General features: G+C 47.6%; 1 protein-coding gene across 4 annotated transcripts in view; it reads left to right on the top strand.

The window, feature by feature from the left end:
- Positions 1-23,956, top strand: part of Pax5 (paired box 5) — a 180,882-nt gene that overhangs the window by 148,803 nt on the left and 8,123 nt on the right. For all 4 annotated transcript variants that reach the window (XM_070009992.1, XM_070009998.1, XM_070009993.1 and 1 more), the window contains one exon: positions 21,402-21,488. In XM_070009992.1, the coding sequence (XP_069866093.1) occupies positions 21,402-21,488 (87 nt within the window). The remainder of the gene's footprint in view (positions 1-21,401; positions 21,489-23,956) is intronic.

Here is a 23,956-nt window from a genome sequence, read left to right as displayed (position 1 = left end):
GCTGGAGTAGGACATAGGACAGCTATGGCCATTTTAAAGGTCTTCCTACCTGCACAGACCTTTACAGTTTCCAGGCCTCTTATCTCAGCAAGCCTTTGGGGCAGCCAGAGGCCAGCACAGATGTGAGCCCCATTTTACAGATATACAGACTGAGGCTTAGGCCACATGGCTGGGGAGTAGTCAAGGTTGGATGATGAGAGAAGGATGTTGACAGACAATTTGACTGATAGCCGCACTGAGTTCTTGTCTAGAAATGGATTTTCTCTATGTGGCACCAGAGAAGGGTGTGGCCTGACTACATTTGAGAAAAGAGGAGGTATTTTGCCGGTACCAAGGGGTCCTAAATTGAAGAAGATCCCCAGAGCCCACAGAATTTTGCATGGAGCCTTGGAACTGTTCAGCCTTTCCAAGAGCACTTTGGGAGGAAGATTCCTTTAGAAAGAATGCCCAGGAATAAGTCAGTAGAAAAAATGAACACAGTCACTGGTCTCTGCTTTGCTCAAGGCAGGAGATCAAGTACCACTCACCAACTCCCAGGACCTTTTGTGGGGATATTGAGCTGGTGGGGGAGGGGGCTGTATACCTACCACAAAAGCATTTACTCAGCAAAGGCCTTAGGTGAGGTTTCCCTGGGCTCTGAAAGCTTTTAAAAGAAGTATGCCAGGTAGTGAGCCTAGGCCTGGATTGGGGTATCTGTGGAGTATGGGGTATGTTTTAATACATCCCTCCCATGGGGCTAGTGAAGACCTTTGTGCATCTGCTGCATTTCACTCCCAATAGTGGATGGATAGGTGGAGTGTGCAGCTGGGGATGAGGAGAGGACTTGCTCAGGCAGGATCCCAGGGCAAGTCAAAGGAAGAGCTCCGCTGCCCTCTTGCCTGGGCAGCGGCTTGTCTTATTGTCCCCAACCTGCTCAGTTCTCCCTGAGGCACAGGAAGATGCCATTTGTTTTCCCACCTCATGCAGATGTGGTGTTAATGGGATAGGCCTAGATTGCACCCCCTACCTCCTAACCCCCAGCTCAGCGGGGATCAATTCAGGACCCCATCCTTCTCTGTGCTCCCCTTCAGTACAGATCTCTTCCCAGGCCCAGGGCCTCAGACTCTCCTCCTCATGGACTTCCCTGTCACACCTGAGCTGGTGCAGGCAGAGACCTCCCCAGGTCAGCAGAGGTGGGGCCTGGGACAGCGCCTGGGAGCCAGGACACAGCCAGGGGCCAGCTTCTTTCACTCTGCTTTTCACCAGAGTCAGGACAAAAAGAAAGGAGTCTTTTCGTTCCCTGGGTTCAGTTTCTCTTTGGAAGTTGTGGCCCAATTAGAAAATCAGACAAATGGAAAACTCTGATCACCCCCCTCATCCCTGTGGAGGTCACAAAGTCTCGGTTTCTATTTAGACTTTTGCCTCTCAAGTGCACCACCAAAAGCCAACCTCCCTCACTGCTGGCTTCCTCTGTAATTGGTGATTTATTCTCCACAGACTTCCAAAATGGATTTGAGGCAGCTTCTTGACCTTTTAGTAACAGCCCTACCTGAAATCCCTGTCATGAAATAGGAGGGCTGCCAGTGTTCCATGTGGGAACCTGGGAGTGGACACAGGCCCACCCCAGCTCCTAAAAGCCGACTCACTGACTTCTGACATGGAGCAAAGGATGGCGTCTCAGAGTGTCCTTTGGGCCTAGCTTTGGTCCTGAAGTAGCCCATACTTCCCTCTGGGGACAGACACATACTTGGAAACAGTTCTCTGGAGGCATTCTAGAGCATGTCTTCCCTAAACCACATTCTTTTTATTTATTTATTTTCTGTTGGGACTGGGGCTTGACCTCAGGGTTTGGATACTGTCCCTAAGCTTGTGGGTCACATTCTACCACTTTGCATCAGAGCTCCACTTCCAGTTTGGACGTGGTTGGTTGTCAGAGCTGGGTTTAAACCATGATCCTCAGATCTCAGGCTCTTGAGTAGCTTGGATTATAGATGTGAGCCACCAGCATCAGGCAAGACCACATCTTTCATCAAGAAGATCACCAGGAAAAGTGGGACAAATTGTAATTTCTACTGTGGACAATTATAATAATGAACAGTTGCCAACGGGCAGATAAACTCTGATGACATCTTGGGTTAATTCACTGCTAGTGAATGTATTAGATGAGTCTTTCTTGATTGTCTTCATTTCAGGGCTATGTTTTACTTTTTTCTCTTCCTTTCTCCCTAACCTCCTTTCTTCCTTTTATTCTCTTCCTCTCCCTTCTCCCTATTCCTTTTTCCTCCTCTTACCTCTCTTCCTTTCCTCTTCACCCACACATTCTCTCATTCATTCATCAGACAATCTCTGAGCTTCTCATTAATGCTGAGTCCAGTTCATAGTGTGGACACAGGAAATCTTTGAATGGATTTCCCAGAATCCATTAGTATCTGTGAAATTGAACTATGTTACCTGTAAGCTCAGAATGGACAGAACTGGCTTGAATGTGGTGATCTTGCTGGAATATAGGTGCATAAACCTGGTAGACACTCCAAGACAAACTATAGATAGATAGATAGATAGATAGATAGATAGATAGATAGATAGATAGATAGATAGATAGATAGATAGATAGATAGATAGATAGATAGATGGATGGATGGATAAGGTTTATGCAGGGGGAGGTGGGAAGGCATAGCAACTAGGGGCTGCCTGCAGAGTTAGATGGTCTGATTGGTGGCCTCGCTCACCCTAGGCCTCCCTGGGAGGATTCTAAAGGAAGCATGACCCCTGGAAATCTGCTTGAAGTGGGTAGCAGGCCCATGTGTACAAACAGGGGGCTCTGTATTTAGGAGCAGGGAGGAGCAGGGAGCTACCCTGAATGGTTGCCTGCTTTGGAAATTTCTATGCATTTGTAATAACAAAATTACCATAATTTGCTCGTTAACGCAGCTAGATCAGTCAAGCATTGTTCCATCACGGGGCGGGCAGGAGGTGAGCCTCTCTCTGCGCACTCCACACACCCCAGCCAGCCTGCCAGCCCGTTAGAGCGCTGGAAATTAGCATGCAAATGGTCCTAATTCGGTGGGCGAGCTGTCAGGCAGCGCCTCTCCGGCCTCGTCTCTGTGAAGGCCCTGACAGCCTGGCTCTGGCGCCGGCCCACCCTCCTCGCTCCAGCCAGGAGGGGCTCTGAGGGGCACCTCCAGACTGACAGCTTGGCGGCCTCCCTCCCTCCGTCAGCGCCATCAGGCCTGGCAGCGGGCTCCCCAGGGAGCAGGCAAGGCCTGCCACCATGCTGGCTGGCCAGAGGAAGCAGGCAGGCAGGTGGGCTGGAGGGGGGGGGGAGGCTAGCCCACCAGCCCTTGCTGTCTGGGGCGATGGGAGCAAGTAAGGATGGAGAGGTAGCTAACCCCTGACTCAGAGTCCAGCCAGGACATAGGGACCCTCCCAGCTGGTGAATTGTGAGTAGCCCCATGAGACGCTGGGGTACCTTCTCCCACTTGCACATACATAAGGATCAAGTTCCCTCCTCCACTAGACCATTGCTGTTCGGGACCTTGCATGGATTTCCTCTGGTAAATAGAAGAGGCTGGGACATGTGAGGCCAGGACTTAACTCAGCTAACCTCCTACGTCCTGGTTTGCCAGGCTTTGAGAGAGGTCAGCCTCTCCCTCAGGCCTCATTCTATACCTTTGTCCTGGGTGCAATCTTGCTGGCTTTTTTTTTTTTTTGTACTGGGGTTGGTATATAGGCCTCAAACTTGCTAGGCAAGGACTCTACCATTTGAACCATACCCTAGACATTTTTGGCCTTAGCCATATTTCATACGGGGTCTTCTTTTTTGTTGTTGTTGTTCAGATTGGCCTTGGACCTCAGTCCTTCTACTTACACCTCCTAAATAGCAGGGGTGACAGGTGCACAGCACCAGACCCGGCCTCTGGGTTGAAATGGGAGTCTCTAACATTGATTTAGGGCCAAAAGATCCTCGTATCTCTGCTTCCTGAGTTGTTTGGTCTTCTTTATAGCAGTGGTAACATTGAGAACCTCTCTGTGTCATCCCAGAGCCAATTTCTTCCATTTCCCAGCTCCACTGCCTTTCATGATTGCCCTGTGATGAGGTGGGTGTGGTTCACAGAGAAGGCAGTTGAGGCACCTTGTAACTTACAGCACCAAGGCAGAGGCCAGTCCCCTTTCCAAGTCCACTCTCCCTGCTTTTGTAGGGAGGGTCTCATGATGTTGCCCAGGCTGATCAACTACTAAAAATTCTTCTGGCAAGCCTCAGTACATGCTAGGTGAGCACTCTACCACGGAGCTACACCTCTAGTCTCAGAGCTCTTTGAATAAGAAAAAAGGAGGGTGTAATAATGCTCCATAGGAAATGGACTCACTACCTTGCTCACGTAACTTTAACCCCTCTGTACAGTACCTTTACAATAAAAAATATATATTATAAAAAAAAAGAAAAAAGAAAGAAAAGTGCAGTAGGCCACGAGCCTGATCGTACTTTTGCCTAGTGATGTGAACCACAGCACTTTCCAGAGCTTCATCTGCTGTGAGAAACAGGATGCTTTCATCTGGAAGTGGTCTGTGCCCCTTGCAGTGCTTGGCATATTCTTGGTACCAAATAAATACAGGTTGAAAGAAGGGAACCCAGATGGGTGCAGGAGTTCCTGACTCTGAGGATTGACTATAACTGTTTTTCTATTCTCAATAAAGAAGCTACTGTGGGAAGGATTGCTGGTACTCAGAACTTCCTGTGGGCTGTCCTAGATGGTCATTTCTCAGGATCTTGTCCTTTCTAGTGCAGCCTGGTGCCAGGATTCGGAGTATTGTGAGTGAAGAGTACAGGGAATCCCAGTCCCTGTTTGACCAATTAGATGGCTGCTCTTGTACAGTAAACAACCTAGTTATCCCAACATGCTTGTACTCTCCCTTCAGTCTATATTAAGATTATCTTGGGCTCTTTAAACTTTTAGGTAAATGGAGTGGTAAGAGAGACTCTTGAGTACTTCATGAGCTCATGAGCTTGAGCTCCTGCTGTGTCATAGGGCCACTCAGTCCAGACCTGATCCAGATCACATGCTCAGGGACCTGTGGATCAAGGAGGGAAATCACACACACACACATACACACACATTTGTACACACACCTACATGCACACTTGCACATAGAGCTGTGAACCAAGACTCATGGGACTGCACACTTTAAGCCAAAAGCCTTGAGTCATGGGTAGCTTTTCCCTTCCCTGTTGTCTTTTGTCTGCACTTACCCTTTGGCTGGCTTACTTGGGTTGTGGAAAGAGAATGATCCAAGGTTGGATGCATTCACCTCTTAAATAGCCTCAGATGCTTTCCAGAGAGAAAATGTCCTGCCAACCACAGGATCCCTGCCACATCTCAGGGGACACATCCGTTCCCACTCTGGGGCCACCACACTGAGGACTTCTTCCATTCTCTGGACAAAGTGAGGCCAAATCTTGCAAACTTCTTTTCTGCTGAGGGAGAACTACTAGCTCCCTCTAGTGGAGAAGTGGTACACCTTGCCCCATGCATTTCTGTGTGTCACCAATAGGCTGCCTCACTTGCTCACGCCTGCCTTGGTTTACCCAGCTTCCATATCTAAACTCTCCGGTATCCTCACTACAACTTTACTGAACCTTTTACATTGCTTCTGTGGTAGGCTTACAGAGAGGGAAGGGCTGGGCCAAGGTCATACATAGCCAGGACTAGAATCCAAGGTACTTGGATTCAAAGCCCTTGGCTTTGGCTAGCTGACCATCTCTTGTATGCTCACACAGACTGGCACTTCCAAGCCTTGTGTCATCAGGTCCCAAATAGTGAAATGTTTCTACTCTGTAGATGGGTCAGTCCCTCAATAAATATTTCCAGTGGCTTTCCTGGGTCTTCTCCCTGTCAACCTTGTGCTATACAATCCATTTTCAGCATAGCAGCCTGACTAAACCTGATTCACATCATATCCCTCCTTCTCAGAGTAGAGGCCAAATCCTTCTTTGACTTCCCTCCCTGACCTTATATCCTTCTTCCCTCCTACTTCTCTTTCTCTAGCTACACAGGCCTCCTTGTTGGTCCACCAGCACACCTCACTCATTCCTGCTTTGATTCAAAATCATCTTGTTAGTGAAGCCATCTCTACCCATTTTGTCTAAAAATTTTCCTCCTTAACATTTATTCAATCATCTGCTGATTTCTCCTTAGCACTATGCAGCATAGCGTATGTTTGTTTTTCACTCAGGGTACTTAATGTCTGATTGTACCATGAGAGCATAAGCTCTAAGCGGGCCAGGACTGTAGTCAGATCTGCTCAGGGCTCTGTCCTCAGGGTCTTGAAGCTGTGTCTGGTAGATGAGTATGGAACTGTGAGATATTAAGCATCTAGCATCAAGGGAGGCCCCCCAACATGAAGACCCACAGCAGGTTACCCCAGTATGCTCAGAAAGCTTCTTCACTTTTCCTCTTCAGCCCCTTAACTCTCCCTTCCCTCTAGCTTCCTCCCATCAGAGCTGCCTCTCAGCTAGGTCACAGCAGGCACACGGGTAAGTGGCACTGAGGGATTTTCATCAGCACAGCCAAATTCGGGGTGGACCTGTTCCTTACACTCTTGGGGAACTGAGACATGGACTTGGGAAGGATCTGACTACCATGAGTTTGTGATAGAAATGGAACTGCAGGGGCTGGGAAGGTGGCTCAGTACTCCCCCAAGCTTCACAGCAGTTGTGTATCATCTCCCAAGTCTGGTTCAGTAAGGCTCTGATGGACCCATGATGCTGTACACCTAACAGCTCTTGGACAAGGCAGGTGATACTCACTGAGGCTAGGTTACTGCACTCTGGTTCTCACAGTTTCTGTGCATTGGTATTTTCTGGACAAATAAATTGGTCCCACCCCCAAGACATCCAAGTGAACTAGCCTGGGGTGTGGCCTGGGGTCTGGAGTTTTAAAGCTCTGCAGGTGGTTCACACACAGCCAGGATGTGTTTCTCTCCCCCCTCCCCATTTGCCAACCCCAGCCGGGAAGCATTGCTTGCTCCTGCTGGCCTTCCTCCAGCAGGGACTGGTGAAACTGGAAGAGAAGGCAAGTTGTTGACATGATGAGAAGGGGTGAGCAGAATAGGTGGGGCACATTCCACTCACAGCTTTGGGAGAGGGAACCCCAAGAGACTGAAGGAAGAGGGTACTTAATGAGTCTTTGAAGCCAGTGGTGGGAGGCATCCTTCCACAGTGGAAGAGTGACAAGGAGATCCAAAGCAACTGGGTGGGCCCAAGAACTCCTGATCTCTGGCTTTCTTCTTGACCCTAACTCTGATGGGAGGAAAGCATCCCCCTGCCCCTGCTTCGGCCCCAGGCTGCCTCTGGTTCTGTCTCGGCACACTGGCCCCTTGCCACTGGGGATGCAGGTAATTTATGTGTGTGCAACACCCTCCTGCAGACTGTGGGCTCTCCGTGGGCAGGAACCGGAACCGTGTCTGATTCATCTCTGCCTCCCATTCCTGGGCCCTGCATGCTGGGGGCAGGAAAGGTGTACAGAATTGAGTGCATTCTTCAGGGCGCAGTGGGGCTGGGGGCTCCATGCACTGAGTTCCCAGAGCACAGCGAAGCCACACATTGTGGTAGTAATTGTGGAGGTAAATCTTGTCTGGTCTCCTCGCAAACACTTGGTGAGGCTTTCCATAAATATGTCAGCAGCAGCATTAAAATTTGATGGCAGGCAGTGCAGGTCGGGATGAGCACTGTGACTTCCCAGCAAGGTATGACACCTTCACCCCTGTCTCATTAGTCAGCGGCAGGACGCTCAGGCCTTAATGCCAGCCCAGCCAGGCCAGGGCATTGGGGGGGCGGGGTTCCTGACAAGGAGGCTCCGTTGCTGCTCTGAGGGAACAGACCACTTCAAGGCCACAGGCTTTGGCCTGTGGGCTGGCCCTGGCTGAGGGGAGTCCTTGAGGGTCCTGGGAATGTTATTGGAAACCTGAGCTAGAGAGCAATTTTTCTGCATGTGGGGGCTGCTGACTTGTTTTAGCTTCACAGTAAGTCTGCTAGAAATGGTCTATTCGCCCCCCTCCCTTTTTTTAAGTTTTGTGCTAGGTGCTGGTGGCTCATGCCCATAATTCTAGCTACCCAGGAGGGTAAGATCTAAGGATTGGGATTCTAAGCCAGCCCTAGCTGGAAAGTCTAGGAAACTCTTATCTACAATAAACCAGCAAAAAGCTGGAAGTGGAGCTATGGTTCAAGTGGGAGAGCACTAGACTTGAGCAAAAAAAACCTCATAGATAGCACCAAAGCCCTGAGTTCAAGCCCCAGGACTAGCACACAGATACATACACACATACAAGTATTCATGGAAAAGTTTAAAAAGGTAGAGGTTGGATACATTGTATAATAAGCAAGCAAAGTGTCACTGTATATTGAGGGGCTGGGAAATATTCCTCAGCTATAAAAACACCAGATACCAATCTTGTCTTCTTCCTACCTCACCGTTGTCCATTTGAGGAAACTAAAACTAAGTGAACATGGAAGGGACATGCCTAAAATCTAGTACAGTCTGAAGTTTCCCTTCTGACTATGAATTTTAGACACTTGTTGAAATATGATGAAAACACCTGTGTATCCATTTTTTCAACAGCCACACAAAGCACATACTGTGTGCCAAGGACTAAGTTAAATGTCAACTAGTCCCTTGCACTTATAATGCTTTTTAATTCACAAAGGACTTTCTTTGATTTACACTAATTTTAATTTAGTCCTGTGGGTGTTGTAATAGCCACACTTCGGGTCAACAGCTCTGGGGAAGAGGTAAAGTAATTTTTCCAAGGCCACTCAAATAGGTACAATTGACTATAACCAAGACTAAGTGGCTTTAAGTCCAGGAGCTGTTAATGGCCATCCAGTTGTCAAAACAGTGAGGAATCCACTGTGCTCTTGGGACCTGTGCAGAAGATCAAACTTGCCTTTTAATAATTAGCTGTAAAAACCATGATGTGGTGCAGAACTGTCAGAGTTCCTAGGTTTATCAGCCAGTGTCATACATGAACTGGAGGCAAGCTGAAAAGAAAGTTGGATCTTAGGCCCATTCTATCTTAGGTGTTTAAATCAGCTTCAAGTTACTAAACCAACATACTTGGGATAGTCTAATTATGGGGGGAAAAAGAGGTTTATTTGAGTTCATGGTTCTGGAGGTTCAAATCCAGGATGGGATAGCCTTATTGGTTTGAGTCTTTGACATGGGAAGCACATCAGGTAAGCATATGTACTGCAGTTTACATCATGAGCCAGGAAGCAGAGAGATAGAAGAGAGAGAAAGAAACAGAGAGAGAGAGAGAGACAGAGAGACAGAGACAGAGAGACAGGCAGAGAGAAAGAGAGAGAGAGAGAGAGAGAGAGAGAGAGAAAGGAAGGGAGGGAGGGAGGGAGGGAAGGAGGATGGTGGGACAAGGCCCTACAATCTCCTTTGAGGGCCATTCACAAAGCATAATCTCTCGAAGTCCACATCACCTCCCAATAATGCCAGCCTGAACTCCAAGCCTTTAACACATAAATTTTGGAGAGGACATTCAGTGTCCAATCTATAGCCTAGAGCACCCTGTATACTGCTAAACTGGGACTTTCCGCCACACTTCAATTCTTCAAAATATAGCCTGGACTAGCAGGTATACAGGGACAGATTTTGGAATCCACAAAATGAGAACATTTGAATGCCCTTTGAGGCTGAGATTACAGGCACTTCTTACAAGAAGCCCTCTTGACTCTCATTACCAGACAAATTCAACTTCCACTCTGCTTCTAGATCCACTTCATCCTTTGCTAGCATCCAAATGTCTCATTCTGGGTCCAAGAATCACCATTGAATCAGAGATACTTCTTAGAGGATTGTGGACTGGGCTCATCTTACTGTGCCCTCCACAGGGCCAGCACAGAACTCTGAATGGAGATGGACCACTGTAAGTGATGTATAGAATGGATTTGCCTAAGCAAAGCACATTACCACATGGTCAGCTAGAAGTAAAAGGTACTCTCCAAATCAGAGATGTGATGTAAATGTCTCCCAAGTTCATGTATGCAGTCTATCAGGAATCATACAATGTTGTGTGTGGGGGGGATCTTTTTCTCTCCTACACCACCATCTTAATCATTCACTCCAATGTTAAAGCTGCTATGAGTAGAACAAAACAAGTATGTTCAGACAGTTAGTGTGAATAAATCCATCTGGGGCTGGTCACAATAGAACTTGTGAGCTTATTAGACAGGCATCATGGATGTGTGAATGGGATTTTCTTTTTGTGGAACTGCTGTAGTTTAGATCTGGAGTAGCCTCTTCAAAAGGCCCATATGTGAAAGCGTTGGTCATTGTCCTATGGAATTGTTAGGAAGTGATGGAGCCTTTCAGAATTGGGCTTAGTGGAAGGTCTTTAAGTCATTAGGAGCATGGCCTTGAAGGGGATTGTCAGACTTGGGTCTCTTCTTTCTCTTTCACTTCCTGGTCATGAGGTGAGCAGTTTTGTTCCACCACATGCTTCCACCAAGACGTGCTGCTTTGCCATGGGCCCAGAAGCACCCAGGCCAATGAAGCATAAGCTGGAGCTTCCAGAACTGTGAGCCAAAACAAACCTTTTCTCTTTTTAAGTTGATTATCTCAAGTATTTGTTATACTGATTGAAAATGAACACAAGATAATGTGAGCGTTATTTCAGCCAAACTATGAAACCTAGGGCCTGAAGGTTAGGCCCCAGGAGAGGAGGGCCTTCTAGCAATAGTCTGGTCACACAAAGGAAGTTTTCAGATTGAGCATCTTCCAAGGACCAAGTAAATACAGAAAAAAGTCCCTAGGAAAAAAATTAGAACCTTTCCAACTTTCTAACCTAGCTTTCTTTTACCTGACCTTCTTTTTTTTTTTTTCAATACTTTTTATTGTAAAAATACTGTACAGAGGGGTTACAGTTACATGAGCAAGGTAATCAGTACATTTCCTATCAAGCATTGTTACTTCCTCCTTTGTTTTCCCCCATCCTCCCTTCTCTCCCCACCTCCACAACTACACTCCCCAGCCCTCCCCCCCTCGTCCTCCCCACCTAAATTGTAAAGTTCATTTTTCAACATAGTGTCTTGTACATCTCATTGTTACAATGGGTCAACCTGTATCCCTATTTAAGCATTTTGTTTTTTCCCTTCCCCTCCCCAAGCTAGAGAAGTGTATATACAAGATGCAGGGCACTGACATCAAATACAGTGAAAACAGGGGTTATACCCTGGGGGAGGAACATACAAAGAAACAAAAAAAATCACATGGTACATTATAAATACATTAGAAACAATAGCAAGAAAGAAAAAACCACTTGTGTCCCTATCTTGGGGTTCATTTTGATTATCTGGTCATGTTTTTGGTCATAGCTTTTCACCTTTTCTGCTTGTCCTAGACATACACTAGTTATTGCAAATAAGAGAAACCATGGGAGCTATACTTCTTTGGGCCTGGCTTACTTCACTTCATATAATTTTTTCCAAGTCTTTCCATTTCCTAACAAATGGGGCAATGTCATTCTTTCTGATGGAGGCATAGAATTCCATTGTGTGTGTGTGTGTGTGTGTGTGTGTGTGTGTGTGTGTGTGTGCGCGCGCGCGTGTGTGTGTGTGTGTGTGTGTGTGTATCACATTTTCTTGATCCATCCATCTACTGATGGGCATCTGGGTTGGTTCCATATCTTAGCTATGGTAAATAATGCTGCAATAAACATAGTTGTGCTGGTAGCTTTAGTATGATCTTGTTTGTGGTCATTTGGGTAAATGCCCAAAAGTGGGATTACTGGGTCATAGGGGAGCTCTATGTGGAGTCTTTTGAGGAACCTCCATACTGCTTTCCAAGTCTGACCTTGTTCTTTTCTGAGTTGCAACTACCAATATTTTTTCTCCTTTCTTTGAGAATTATTTTTATTTCTGTGCTCTTTGAGAGTGAGCTAAATTTAGTGCTGTCATTATATGGCAGGGAGGACTGTCAAGATCTAGGATGGGAGCCTCCAAGCCTCTCAGGAGAGCGCCCATGCTAGGCCTGCTGTGAGCTAGACCACTTCTCCTCCATGTGTTTTCCTCCCTCTCTCTGCATCTGTCTCCTGCTTCTACTCAGGACTGCTGTTTCACTGATTCTTCTATCTAAATGACTCATTTCTTTCTGTCTCTGAGAAGGAACATCTTAAGGGCTATGTGTTGGACATAGTAGGTGGACTGTGGACGGGGCCCAGACTTCAGTTGATCACTGAAGGTCAGTTTTGTTTCCTTCCCATGAGGAGGAGCCACAGACTCAGCAGTAAGGAGAACAAAGTTGGATCACAAAGGGATCTTAGTCTAGCCAGAAAGTATAGTGATGGACCTGGGGCTGGGGATTCAGGGAAAAGTGGAGGATTTTCTCAGTGGGGATGACTGGTCCAAAGAGTTTCCCGAGGAGGTAGTGTGGTAGCTGGGTCTCAATGAGTTGGAAGATTGAACATGAGGAAGGGAAAGACAGTAGTATTTCAGTTGAAGGAGACAGCACATGCAGATGGAGCTATTTCCTCCTCTAATGGCTCTACAGAGCATGCGTGGGGAACTGTAGGTTGTATGAGAGCCTGGAACATAGCATGTGGCATGGGTCAGTAGATGTGTCGGGGAAGATCTGTGCATGGCAAACTCTGAAGGGCCTTGACTACCTGCATGATATATTTTGAATTCTGGCCTTTACAAGCATGCTGCCTGTGACTACATGAAGCTGAGTTTTTGCAATGCTCTAAGAGTCAGATGCCAAGTTCTAGGCCCACCCTCGCTACACCCATATATACACAAATCATGTGTTATCTGGCACCCTGTTGAGGCTGCAGAGCCACTGAGATCATCTTAACCACTGCTTTCTTAGCATAGATGAAGGCAGAATGGGACAGAGTTTTGGAATATGACCACAACAAGAGAGTAGATTACAATGAGACCAGAACTATTCAAAGGCTGCTGTAAGATAATCAGGAGTCTCAGGCAGAAATGCTTCCAAAGGCCAGACAGGGTACAGAGATGTGAAGTCAGTCTGGAAGAACAAGAAAGTAGACTTAACTTGCTGGCTTGTGGCTATAGGGCATTCATGCCTCTGATGCACTATCAGCTGATGGAGTGGGGATGTGACCTGTGGCCTGGGGTGGAGGTGCTATAATGTATCATTGAATTCCAGAAGGATCTTTGCATTTGGCTTTTTACAGGTATGGAGACAGAAAGTGGACACAGTCGCCTCTTCTTTGTGGAGTACAATACTGAGGCCCACAAAGACCATTAAATGGCCTCCTGGCTGGCCAGTGGCAGGACCAAGCTCAGGCTTGGTCTCCTCTACCCTGTGACCCTGTGACCTACCCAGAACTGCCATTCAGCCTCAAAGTCTGTGGCTCTCAGGGAGAATGAAAGTGAGATACATTGTGCATTCTCTCCCACATGCTTGCACTCTCTCTTGGTTTTTCTCTTCCTTGTTTTTCTGAAGGGCTGAGCTGGTGGGAGAAGAGGTTTTTTGCAGCAGTGGATCGATGCATGGTGTGCTGGGCTGTCTGGGTTGACAAGGCTGACCTTTACTGAGCTCAGGTTTTCATCTTCTGTTTGGGAGCCTGGGAAGATCTTGCTATGGAGTGAGGGAAGGTGAGCAGCCTGTAGGGGACCAGGCTCAGGGCAAGTTCAGGGAGGACAGCAAAGAGAAGCCTCCTGGAGGTCTTTTCCATATATACCACTTTGACAGATGAGAAAACTGAGGCTTGATGGAAAATGAGCTGCTCAAGAACATTCAGAGAGGCTTTGGCTGAGTACCAGAATCCAGTGCCTACATTTTTGCATACATACATACATACATACATACATACATACATACATACATACATACATACATATCTACACACCTGTCCACGTACATATGGTATTCATATTATTCTATATAAACACCTGTATATACATATAGGTATATGACCTGCCTGTATATATGTGATTTATATTATATAATGTAATGATGTACTTACTGGTGTACGCGTATTTATATGTGTGTTTGTACCACCTACGTGTGGTGCCATGGTTTTAATCACACTCCCCATGAATAGTTTTAGGAAGCAATACCCTGTACCCACAGATCCCTGAGTATCACTCAGTTCTACACAGCCATCAGGAAGAAGAACTTGCACAGCCCCTTTGAGATCTTTTCCTTCTTCCTCTTCCCTTGCAAAAAAATTTCTCTCAAAGCTCTGACTCCTTCAGAAAAAGAACTTGGCTTCGAAGTCACTTTGAAAGACTTTCCTTATGTTAATCACAGCGGCCGAGGTCTGGAGCAGCAGTGGGAGCCCACCATCTGTAGATGGGGTCGGCCCCCAGCGCGCTCGCAAATCCCCATCATCTGGCAGGTGTCGTTTTGGGTTAATTAAGAGCTACGCTCAGCCCGTTTACCTGTCACTTGTGAGGATTTTAGGAAACTTTGACTTTCTTGCCATCTCTGAGCTTTGAGCGAAGGGAAACTGGAGGCCCCTCTGATTTGGGTATGTTCCTGCCCCTACCAAGTCATGGGCAGCTACTTCCAGCACATATTTTAAAATCACAGCTTCCCTTGTTTTATTTTTAGTTAGTGTTTTATGGCTTTTACAGTTAGCTCTTCTCCATTTGGAAGACAATGCTGTTTGGGCAAAGCCTACATTTATCCTAGATTTCAAACCTCTACTTTCTTTTCAGTGAAGAACATTCACCCGGCTTCATGCTACTTAGTGGCTTTGCAGAAACTTCAATTTGCTGGTCTTTTGGCAATTGGGATCTGGATTGTTTGCTTACCTTGGAGTTCTGTGCCCACGGGAGGTTGGAGCCCATGTAGCCCATGTTCCCAGGTTGGAACAGGTCCCTTGTTTGTCACAGAGAATTCTCTCCCTCCCTCCCTCCCCCCACCCTCTCTGGGGAACACGAAATGTTCTGTGATTTGGTAGAGCTTTGGACTATCTGGGTCTATATTTCAAAATACAGTCACAATACATTTACAGTTGTGCATTTCATTATGTGTACTTTTTACAAAGAAAAATTCGTTCATTAAACACATAATGAACTTTAGTTAATGATACCCATATTGAAAACAAAGTACACCAAGATTGACAGTGTATTCAAAAGTCCAAAAACAATAAGATAAATAACAGGCTGGAGGAATGGAGAGATATATGACAGGCCAACCTGATGGTTGAATGAAGGGGTTTTAGGTTCTAGGGATTCTCCCTAAAATTCTGACACTTTGTTGGGGAAGGGAGCCTGGGGAAGCCTCCCTCTTCCCTGCTGAGTTCATTTTCTCTAGAGTCCGTGGGAAGAATGTTCAAATCCTCTTACACACACTTTGTAAAGACCATCTGTAACCATGATGTCACTCAGTTTTCCCCATAAGCTTAAGGGGTAGGGCTTTCCTTCCCCTGAGAAGCAAGAAGACCAGTCCACTCACTCAGGAGCACACAGCTTACAAATGACCTAGCCTGGTCTATGTGACTTTAAGGGCTATTTTCTTCTGTCTTCTTTTCCAGAGTGGGCAACTCTGAGAAAGACTAAAGGCTGAGTGCCCCCAGCACATGCTGGACTCAAGGCTGAAAGGGCACTAGTCCTCTGTTCTTAGCCCTGTTGACAGCAGCTGAGGAGAATCCCCAGTCCTCTGTGCCCTGGAATCTCATGCCGACCATCTGGTCCCTCCTTCCTGCCTTTGCCCATGCAAATGCTTCCTCTGGCTTCCTCCGTTTCCCCCCTCATTCAAATGGTATCAATCTTACTGGCCTCATCAGCTTTTGGAGGCTCTGCATCCCTTCTTCACAATGACATCCACATTTCCACATGAGTTTTGGAGGGGGCAGTCTATACTCAAATGACAGCAAGTGTATAGCAGAATTTCTGAATGCATGGGAGATAGGGCAGAAGGTGGCCAGACAGCCTCAAATGGAAACTTGAGCATCATGTTTCTTCAATGGCCTTATACACAAGCTACCATTATCATGGGGTAGTTGCATCTTCAGTCCCCCTAGTTTGAATCCTTCCATAGCACCTACATCTCTGTACCCTTAGCCCTACACCCAGGTCTTGGTTTCCTCTGCCATATCTAAGAACACAGTGAAAGCTGTAAAATTCCTTTTACAGACCAATGTGGTACATAGAGGAGGCTCTTTCCTTTTCTCTTTTTCCCCAACTTCCCCAATTTCCATGGTGTAAGGAGAAAGAAGGAAATTGTGTTCGTCCAGTGATATTACCCCACTAGTTTTTTGATGTACATGCCTTAGGCTTTTTTCTGTTGCTATGACTGAGAACCATAAACTAAGTAGTTTATAAAGAAAAAAGGTTGATTCAGCCACAATTTTGAAGGCTGAGAATTTTGAGATCAGAATTTCCTTCTTGCTGGTGAGCACTTTCTGCTAAGTCCCAAGGTGGTGAATGTTCTGTAATGATACAAAAAATAAACACAGTCCCAAAATATTAAGATCCTACCCTTATAGCCTCATTTAACTTTACCTCCAAAAGTTTCTGCTTCTGAATGTTGTAGTCAGATTAAGTAGCCATCTTCTTAATACTTCATGATGGAGATTAAACTTCAGTTTTGGTAGGAACATTCAAACTGTTGTCAAACAGCATCTTTATTAGACTGCTCGTCAAGATGAGGAGATTCTGATCAGAGAAGTTCAATTCCTTGGCCAAGGCCACATAGCAGCTTGTGGAGAAGAGTGGAGTAGAGTAGGGTAGTAGTAGCTGACTACTAAGCATGGGGCCCACTTGTCATGCAAACTGTAGATCTGCAGAGCTCCCTCAGAGACCTCTGGGTCCCAACCTTTTGCCTCCTGGCTCCAAGGAGAATGAGCATGGACAAGGCCACCACATAGGTTTTCCTGTTGAAGGAGTTATTAAGGGTTTACCTGTGACTATTTCCAGGTAGCTTCCAGAGCTGTGTCTAAGGAGGGCTCCTGTGATGTGTGCCACTTAGATGGAGGGGTCCCTGAGTGCCAGTCACCTAGGCACAGGCTGGTACTCCAGGAAGGCCTCACAGTTTTCCTGCTAACCCCTATTCCAGGAGTTAGCATTTCTAAGAGATGCCCAAAACATAGAAAAGTTAGTAGGGAGAGATGAGGACTATGGCATTCTTTCCACTGTGCAAAAGTCATTGGAGAAAGGATTTTTTATGTAATCTTTTTCTTAGGCCTGCTGGCTGTACCTTTGAAGGTCCCAACAAGAACTTTATGCCTGTGATCCTAGTCATGTGGGAGGCCACAGGTAGAAGGATTGAATGTCTGGGACTAGCTCTGGGCAAAAGTGTGAACCCTATCTGATAATGAACTAAAGCAAAAAAAAAAAAAAAAAAAGGCTGAGGTGTATGGTTCAAGTGGTAAAGCAAAAGCCAGAACCAAGGACTTTCCATTTCTGTCCTGTGAGTCATCTCTACTCTCGCCCTCCTGTGGGCCCTGTTTCCTCTCACTGGTACTATGGTGGCAGCCACTGGCAGGTCTTTCTGACACGGCTTACCCCCTTCAGCCTGTGCACCAGATGCTGGTGCTCAGGGGCGGTGCAGCCCCGGCTAAGGCAGTCTTAGCCCTGAAGGGAAAAATACCTGGTGTCCTGTCCCACACCTGCTGTGCTCTGTTGGGGTCCCTATGGTAGGCCTGGCTCAGCCACAGCCCTAGGTCTCTGCTCAGCCTGGAGGGCCTACCTTCCTCTGGTATTAGGTTCTTACTGTAATATCCTCCAAGACCAGTTTGTCCCCCCTCACCCCAGACCTTCTCTGGCTTAGGCACACCTTACTTTTCTGAATTGCTTTTGCAGTCAGTGCCCTCACATGTGAGGACAGTGGTGTGTTGAATGAATGGAGCAAAGCGTTAAAGCCCCAAACCTGAAGAACCCAGGTGCAGTGTAGTGCACAGAAAAGGCCCATGTCTGCTAAGTGGATCTGCTTAGTGACAGGAAGGGCCTTTAGAACTCACTTGGTCTAAACTGTGCTTTTACAAATGGGGAAACAGAGGCCCAGAGTAGGAAAGTGGTGTTATAAGGTAAGTGAATCATGGGCCAGAAGACAGGAGCCTGACCTGGACTAGGTCCCTTGCTCCACAGGACCATTTTCTTACATTTGAGATACAGGCAGTTGTACTCATCTTGTGAATGAGTGTCATGGGATTTCCAGGGGATTAAAGGAGATTCTGGGTGCCAAGGAGGACTTGGTGATGAGTAAAGGATCTTTGTCATCATGGCTGACATTTGCTGAGCTTTCTTTATGTGCCTGTTTATGCAGTCTGTATAGCCATTTTCATTGCTCCTAGTTTATGGAGGAGGAAACTGAGGCACAGAGGAAAGGGCACACTCAGGATTTGAACGCATATAGTTTGGCTCTAAGCCCTTGCTTTCAGCCTCTTCCTGATTCACTGAGACCCATGTGGTCCAATTAAGACATGGTCTTAAACTCAGGCAGTCTGTCACTTCCCAGCTAGCTTTGGACCAGGCTAGGTGAGACCTAGGTACCCTCCTTAGTGTGAAGACCTCATCTCTAATATCTATAGTGTGAGGGATAGCTCCCTACATTCAGCTGGCTTTGTGTATGGCACTTCTGATAAGCAGGCACCATCTCAGAGTCCATACTAGATAAGTGGACTAGATCGTAGGTCTCTGGAGATGATAGGACAGAGGCCTTAGGCACCCATCACCCAGTGTTCTGGTGGTTCATTTCCTCTACCGATGTGGAAAAAAATGGTTCAAATCCTGGTATGCAGCAGGTATGCAATACACCCCCTGGCTATGGGGTCTAATAATGGAAGCTATGGTAGCTGTCACCTGAGTTAGAGAAGTGTGATTCAGTAATGTGATACTGTATGACCTAGCAGAGCCTAGCATGCCTTTCTTCTTCCCCTCCTCCCTCCCTTCCTCCCTCTCTCCCTCCCTCCCTTCCTTCTTCCCTTCCTTCCTTCCTTCCTTCCTTCCTTCCTTCCTTCCTTCCTTCCTTCCTTCCATCTTTCCTTCTTCCTTCCTGTCTGTGGAACCCGCACCTTGTGCTGAAGTTTGGGGTGAAGTTAGGAACATATGCAGCTAAAAATGTGTAAAGCTCTGTAGCCCCAAGGAGCTTACAGCTTAGTGGACAAGGCAGGAGAACAAAATGAGCATGATAAATAAGACAGGCTGGCAGGTGATATACTCTATGGAGGGAACTATAGCAGGAAGAAGAGATTGGTCAGGGCAGGCCCCACAGGGAAGGTCTACTTGAGTGAGGCCTAGAAGAGGACTAGGAGAGAGCCATGGGGATGTTTGGGTCTCAGGGAACCACAGTATTTCCTATGACCTATTGAGCATCTACTTCCATGTCATGGAGGACTCCCATTCAGTGCAGGGCAAATCCAGAGCTAGTGGGTGATACAGGAGAACGGGTCTGCCTGAGAAGGGGCAAGAAAGGGGGTTTCCCAGAAGAGATATCTGACAACTTTACACCTGATACTGTAAGGCTAGACAGGCTGGAAGACGGTGGGGGCCCCAACTTAGGTGCATATATCCTGAATCACAGTTGGGAGCTGTGGATGGCCCTCTGCAGGCATGCAGGAGCCGGTGCCAATTTGGGGATGAATAACCAATACATGCCTAACCATTCCAGCTCAGTGAACTTGTAAGTTGTGCTTTCAGGGGCTGGAAACCAGGGAGTCTTCCTGGAAGAGGTGACCTTGGAGCTAGATTTGGCAGCAGAAGCAAATATCTTTAACAGAGATGGCCTTAGCCAAGGCAGCCTGATGCCCCCAGGCCCTGGCACAGCACTATCAGGAAGTGCTTCTGATTGGGCAGCTCCACTGGCACCCAGAGTTCAGAGAAGGGGCAGAAGGCTCTGTCCCCCTCTTGAGGCTTTTCTGTCTCTCTGCTCGCCCATCCTGCCCCTGAGGAGGGGAGGCACGTGGCGCTGATGGATACGTCGAAGCTGGCTGTGCGGCCCAGCACTGTCACCATGCTCTCCGTCCGCACGCCAGAACCTGACACCCTGACCACTGAGGCATAAAAAACAGAGAATTGGAAGGCTCAGCCTGTCAGGCTGGGAGTGGCCCCCAGAGAGGCCTGAGCAGGAGTGTGTGTGTGTGTGTGTGTGTGTGTGTGTGTGTGTGTGTGTGTGTGTGTGTGTGCGCACGCTCTGCCTATGGTTGCCTGTGGAGGTGAGAGGAAGCTGATGGGGGCTGGTCCTCAGTCTTGCCTCGGTGTTCCAGCTTTGCCTGGCCAAGTAATGTGGCTCTTGGTCTGGTCACTTCTGGAAGCTCCTGTCCTTTGGCCTTTGTAGGCCTTCTTGTGAGGATCGTGGAGTCATGCTTGGGCTGCAGGTGGCCTCTTAAGGTTGAATGATTTCCATCATGTCCAGCAGGAAAGGACCTATAAGCTTCAGAAAATCCCTTGGGGGGTGGGGGGGGGAGTGCCTGGGAAACATAAGCCCCTGAGTTCAAACCCCAGTACTGCAAACAAACAAACAAACAAAACAAACAAAACACTCAACACCCAGCTTTCTGCCCCTACTCCAGAGCCTCTATAGACAAACTCTCTGCCAGGCACTAGGGGACCTAGACACCAATGGGCCCAAGCTTGCTCTCTGAGTCCACCTTCACCCTGCTGCCACAGGGGAGAGAGGCTGGCCCTGCCTTCTTTGAGAGCAAGTCAGTGAAGGAAGAAGAGTAAGACTTGGTGCTTCCCCCTGATGGATGGGCAGTAAAGAGAGTCTCCTAGGGCTGCTATATACCCAGGGAAGAGCCAGAGACAGCACCCCATTCCTCTCTCCACTTGGCCAGAGATAGCTATTTTCAGAGTCCCCCATAACCCACCCCATCTCTCCCTACCTTGGCATGTGCTCCTGCCTGTGTACATCTAGAGCCACTAACACCTGGCCCTTCTCCAAGGCCAAGGAAACTCTGGTCCACTGTTCTTTTGTGTGTCTGGCCCTTTGGCCTATCTCTTCATGTCAGCAGAATGCCACCTGCACCCCCCAGACAGAGGTCTTGGTTTGTGTCTCATCTTTCCAACTGGACTGAAGCCCCAGGCATGGCCACTCTAGGATTCACAGTGCGATAGGCTAGACTAGAATGGAAGTCATGGAAATGAATGAACCTTAGGGTCCTTGGGCTTCAGGTATACATGAGCATCAGTCTCTTCACCTGTAAGATGGGTCAGAGGTTGGCCCCTGGGAACACCTGGCATGCGGTAACTCCATCGTGTCCATATGGGAAGCTAATTTTCATCCTCAATAATGCAAAGGGTGTTGGGGAAGAAATAGAAAGCGTCAACCAGCTGAACACTTAATAGGAACGTGGCTCTGAAATGCCTTTATTGGTTACCAAAAATACCCGCGGGTCATGTAGAAGGCAAGTGCAATAGGCACTCAAGCTGGTTGGGACTCAAGGTCTTTTGTGAGCTTGACTTGACATTGATGACTATTTCTCTTTCCACCCACCACCTGCAGGGAGTGAATTTTCTGGGAGTCCTTACAGCCACCCTCAGTATTCCTCGTACAACGACTCGTGGAGGTTCCCCAACCCGGGGCTGCTTGGTGAGTACTGGCAGAGGCCTGTGGGGCCTCTGAACCTATCAGCCAGTCTGAACCACCTCATTGAGCCAGCATCCTAGAGTCTAGTCACTGATACGGAGTGAGTAGCTTCATCTACACAGAATATGGGAAGTGTTGGGGAGCAATGATGGCAGTAAATGCCACTTGGACTTTTCTTATGTCCGCATCCCTCCCTGAGATGTTGTGGTGGATGAGGGAAAATGTGGAAGGGGAACAGAGAATGAAAAAGTGCTAAGGGAGAAAAAGGAAGGTAGGGAAAATGTCCATCCACAAGTAACTTGTACTTCCTAAGGATCTTTAAATATGGTGAGAACTCCGGATTGATTTGTCGTCGCTGCTAGAAAAGCCATCTTGCTAAGGGCTCTGAAGCCCAGTATTTGATTAGTGATGCCTGCCACCTCCATTGGAAATTGGCTGCCCTGTGGTTGAAGATTGGCCAAGGCCACCAGCTGGTGCCCAATTCCAAGCTTCACGCTGCTGGCAGATTGTCCATGGACGGTGCCAGTCTGATCTGTAAACATTATCAATGTTTTTGGGGCCCTTTTCCCAAAGACAAAACAGGATAAAACCAGCCCTCAATAGTCTAAAAAGAAACTTCTGTTTTGTTGACATGAACTTATGTAAAACTAGCTGGCAGTCACCAGCTAAAAGAGATTGAAGCAGAGGTCAGAGTTACAGACGTCACTCACTACCTGAGGGGTGGAACCAGCCAATCATCTGAGGTTTTTGCTGCTTAAGTTAATGATGGGGCTGGATTCACAGCCCCAAGGTCAGGCTTGGGCTGCATGCCTCCCTTAAGTAAGGAAGACACAGGCTCTGCATAGGCTGCAGGGGTGGGGGAGCCTCATGCAGCTGTGTCTGTACTGGGAGGTGCTCAAGGACTTTCAGGAGACCAGAGTGTGGAAGAAGAGGAATCAAAACTCAATCCCTTTGTCTACACGACCATTTTCCAGTTGTACCAAGCACTGGGCTAAGCCTTTCATGTGAGTTAGCTCATTTTACAGATTAGAAGAGTGAAGATTATGCAGATTATACCAATGAGGAAAATGAAGCCCAGAAGAGTTCATTAATTCACCCAAGGTTACACAGCATAGAAATGGCAGAATGAGACCTCCTTCTGATCCCAGACCCTGTATTCATACAAGCATGTGAGATGGTTCTTACTTTCCTTGGCTGATTCAGTTTAACAGAACAGAATTTACTTGGGTGGTGTAAGCACAAAACAGATTTATAAGGGAGATTGGGGTTTCCCAGAATCTACCAAAAGACTAAACAGATAGATACGGGACAACTCAGGGCTTGCCAATAAATGGAGGCCTTAGGTTTCTTCCTGCTGTTGCTTATTTCTCAATCAAGGTCAGACACCAGAGAATGGAATTGGTAACAACCACAAAACATGCCTAAGCACAACTGCAGGGGAAGCTGGGATGAGGGAACACTGGCTGTCCCTACCCACCAGAACTTCCAGCCACAAGGAACTGAAGGCAGGCTGTTAGCCAGTCATCTCAGCTGACTCAGGTGTAAAGGATCTGCACCCTGAACCTGCAGTGATCCCACTTGCCTGAAAATGAGGAGAGCCAGGCTCACCTAACCAGAGCCTTGCAAATAGCTTTAAGCCCATTTGCATTTACCAGGCTGCCCTCCCCTCTTCTGGGGTTGGACTAAGTGAAGCCTATAAGATTCAGTCCCGGGAAAGCTAGATTGTTGATCTCTATGACCAGAGGGAGGTTTGCAGGGGTCCTGGATCCTTTCCAGTGGTCTGTGGTGCTCCCACTCACTCAGGAAGAGCTGTGTGCATGGGTGTGTGTATGCACACAACACAGACCCATCACTTAGCCTGCCCATCACGGCTCCCACTCCCACAGCCCGGCACAGGCTACCTACACCTCACCCCCACCAGCCTGGTTGAGAGCTCCTTCCCTAATATGGCAAAACCTGGCAATGCCATCCAGTGCAGGACAAGGATACTGGCCTCTGGACAACTTTCCTCCCCAGCCAGGATGTCTGTCACTCGGGGTCCCCTTCTGGCCAGGCCCCCAGCCTGGCAATAGAGCTGCAGAGGCAGGAGGGGCAGACAGGGCTGGTGGATTGAGAGGGCCATGCCGGTCAATTAGGATTAGAATGGGAACGACTGTGGCCGCCTTAAAGGGATTAGAGAGGGAGCCAGCCGGGAATGACTGTGTCAAGCAGTAAATTGATGATAATGTGAATTAGAGAGGAAAAATGACAGAAGAAAGGACAAGTTTATTTTATCTGGAAGCCTAATGGGCACCAGAAAGACAGACTGCTTTGTGAGGTGATGTTTTCATTTTTCACGCTAAATACAAACTCTCAGCAGAGGCCACTGGTTGGATTGGCCAAGATCAGGCTCTACGATTGGCGAGCTGAGGGTAAGAGGTAGCTGGGGTGGGGGGCTTGGAGAGCCTGCCAGGGAGCCTCTGGGAGACACT

Source organism: Dipodomys merriami, unplaced genomic scaffold, assembly GCF_024711535.1.
Source record: "Dipodomys merriami isolate MVZ:Mamm:240054 unplaced genomic scaffold, mDipMer1.0.p SCAF_11, whole genome shotgun sequence".
NCBI classification, from domain to species: Eukaryota; Metazoa; Chordata; class Mammalia; order Rodentia; family Heteromyidae; genus Dipodomys; species Dipodomys merriami.
This window is presented reverse-complemented; position numbering and strand designations above follow the sequence as displayed.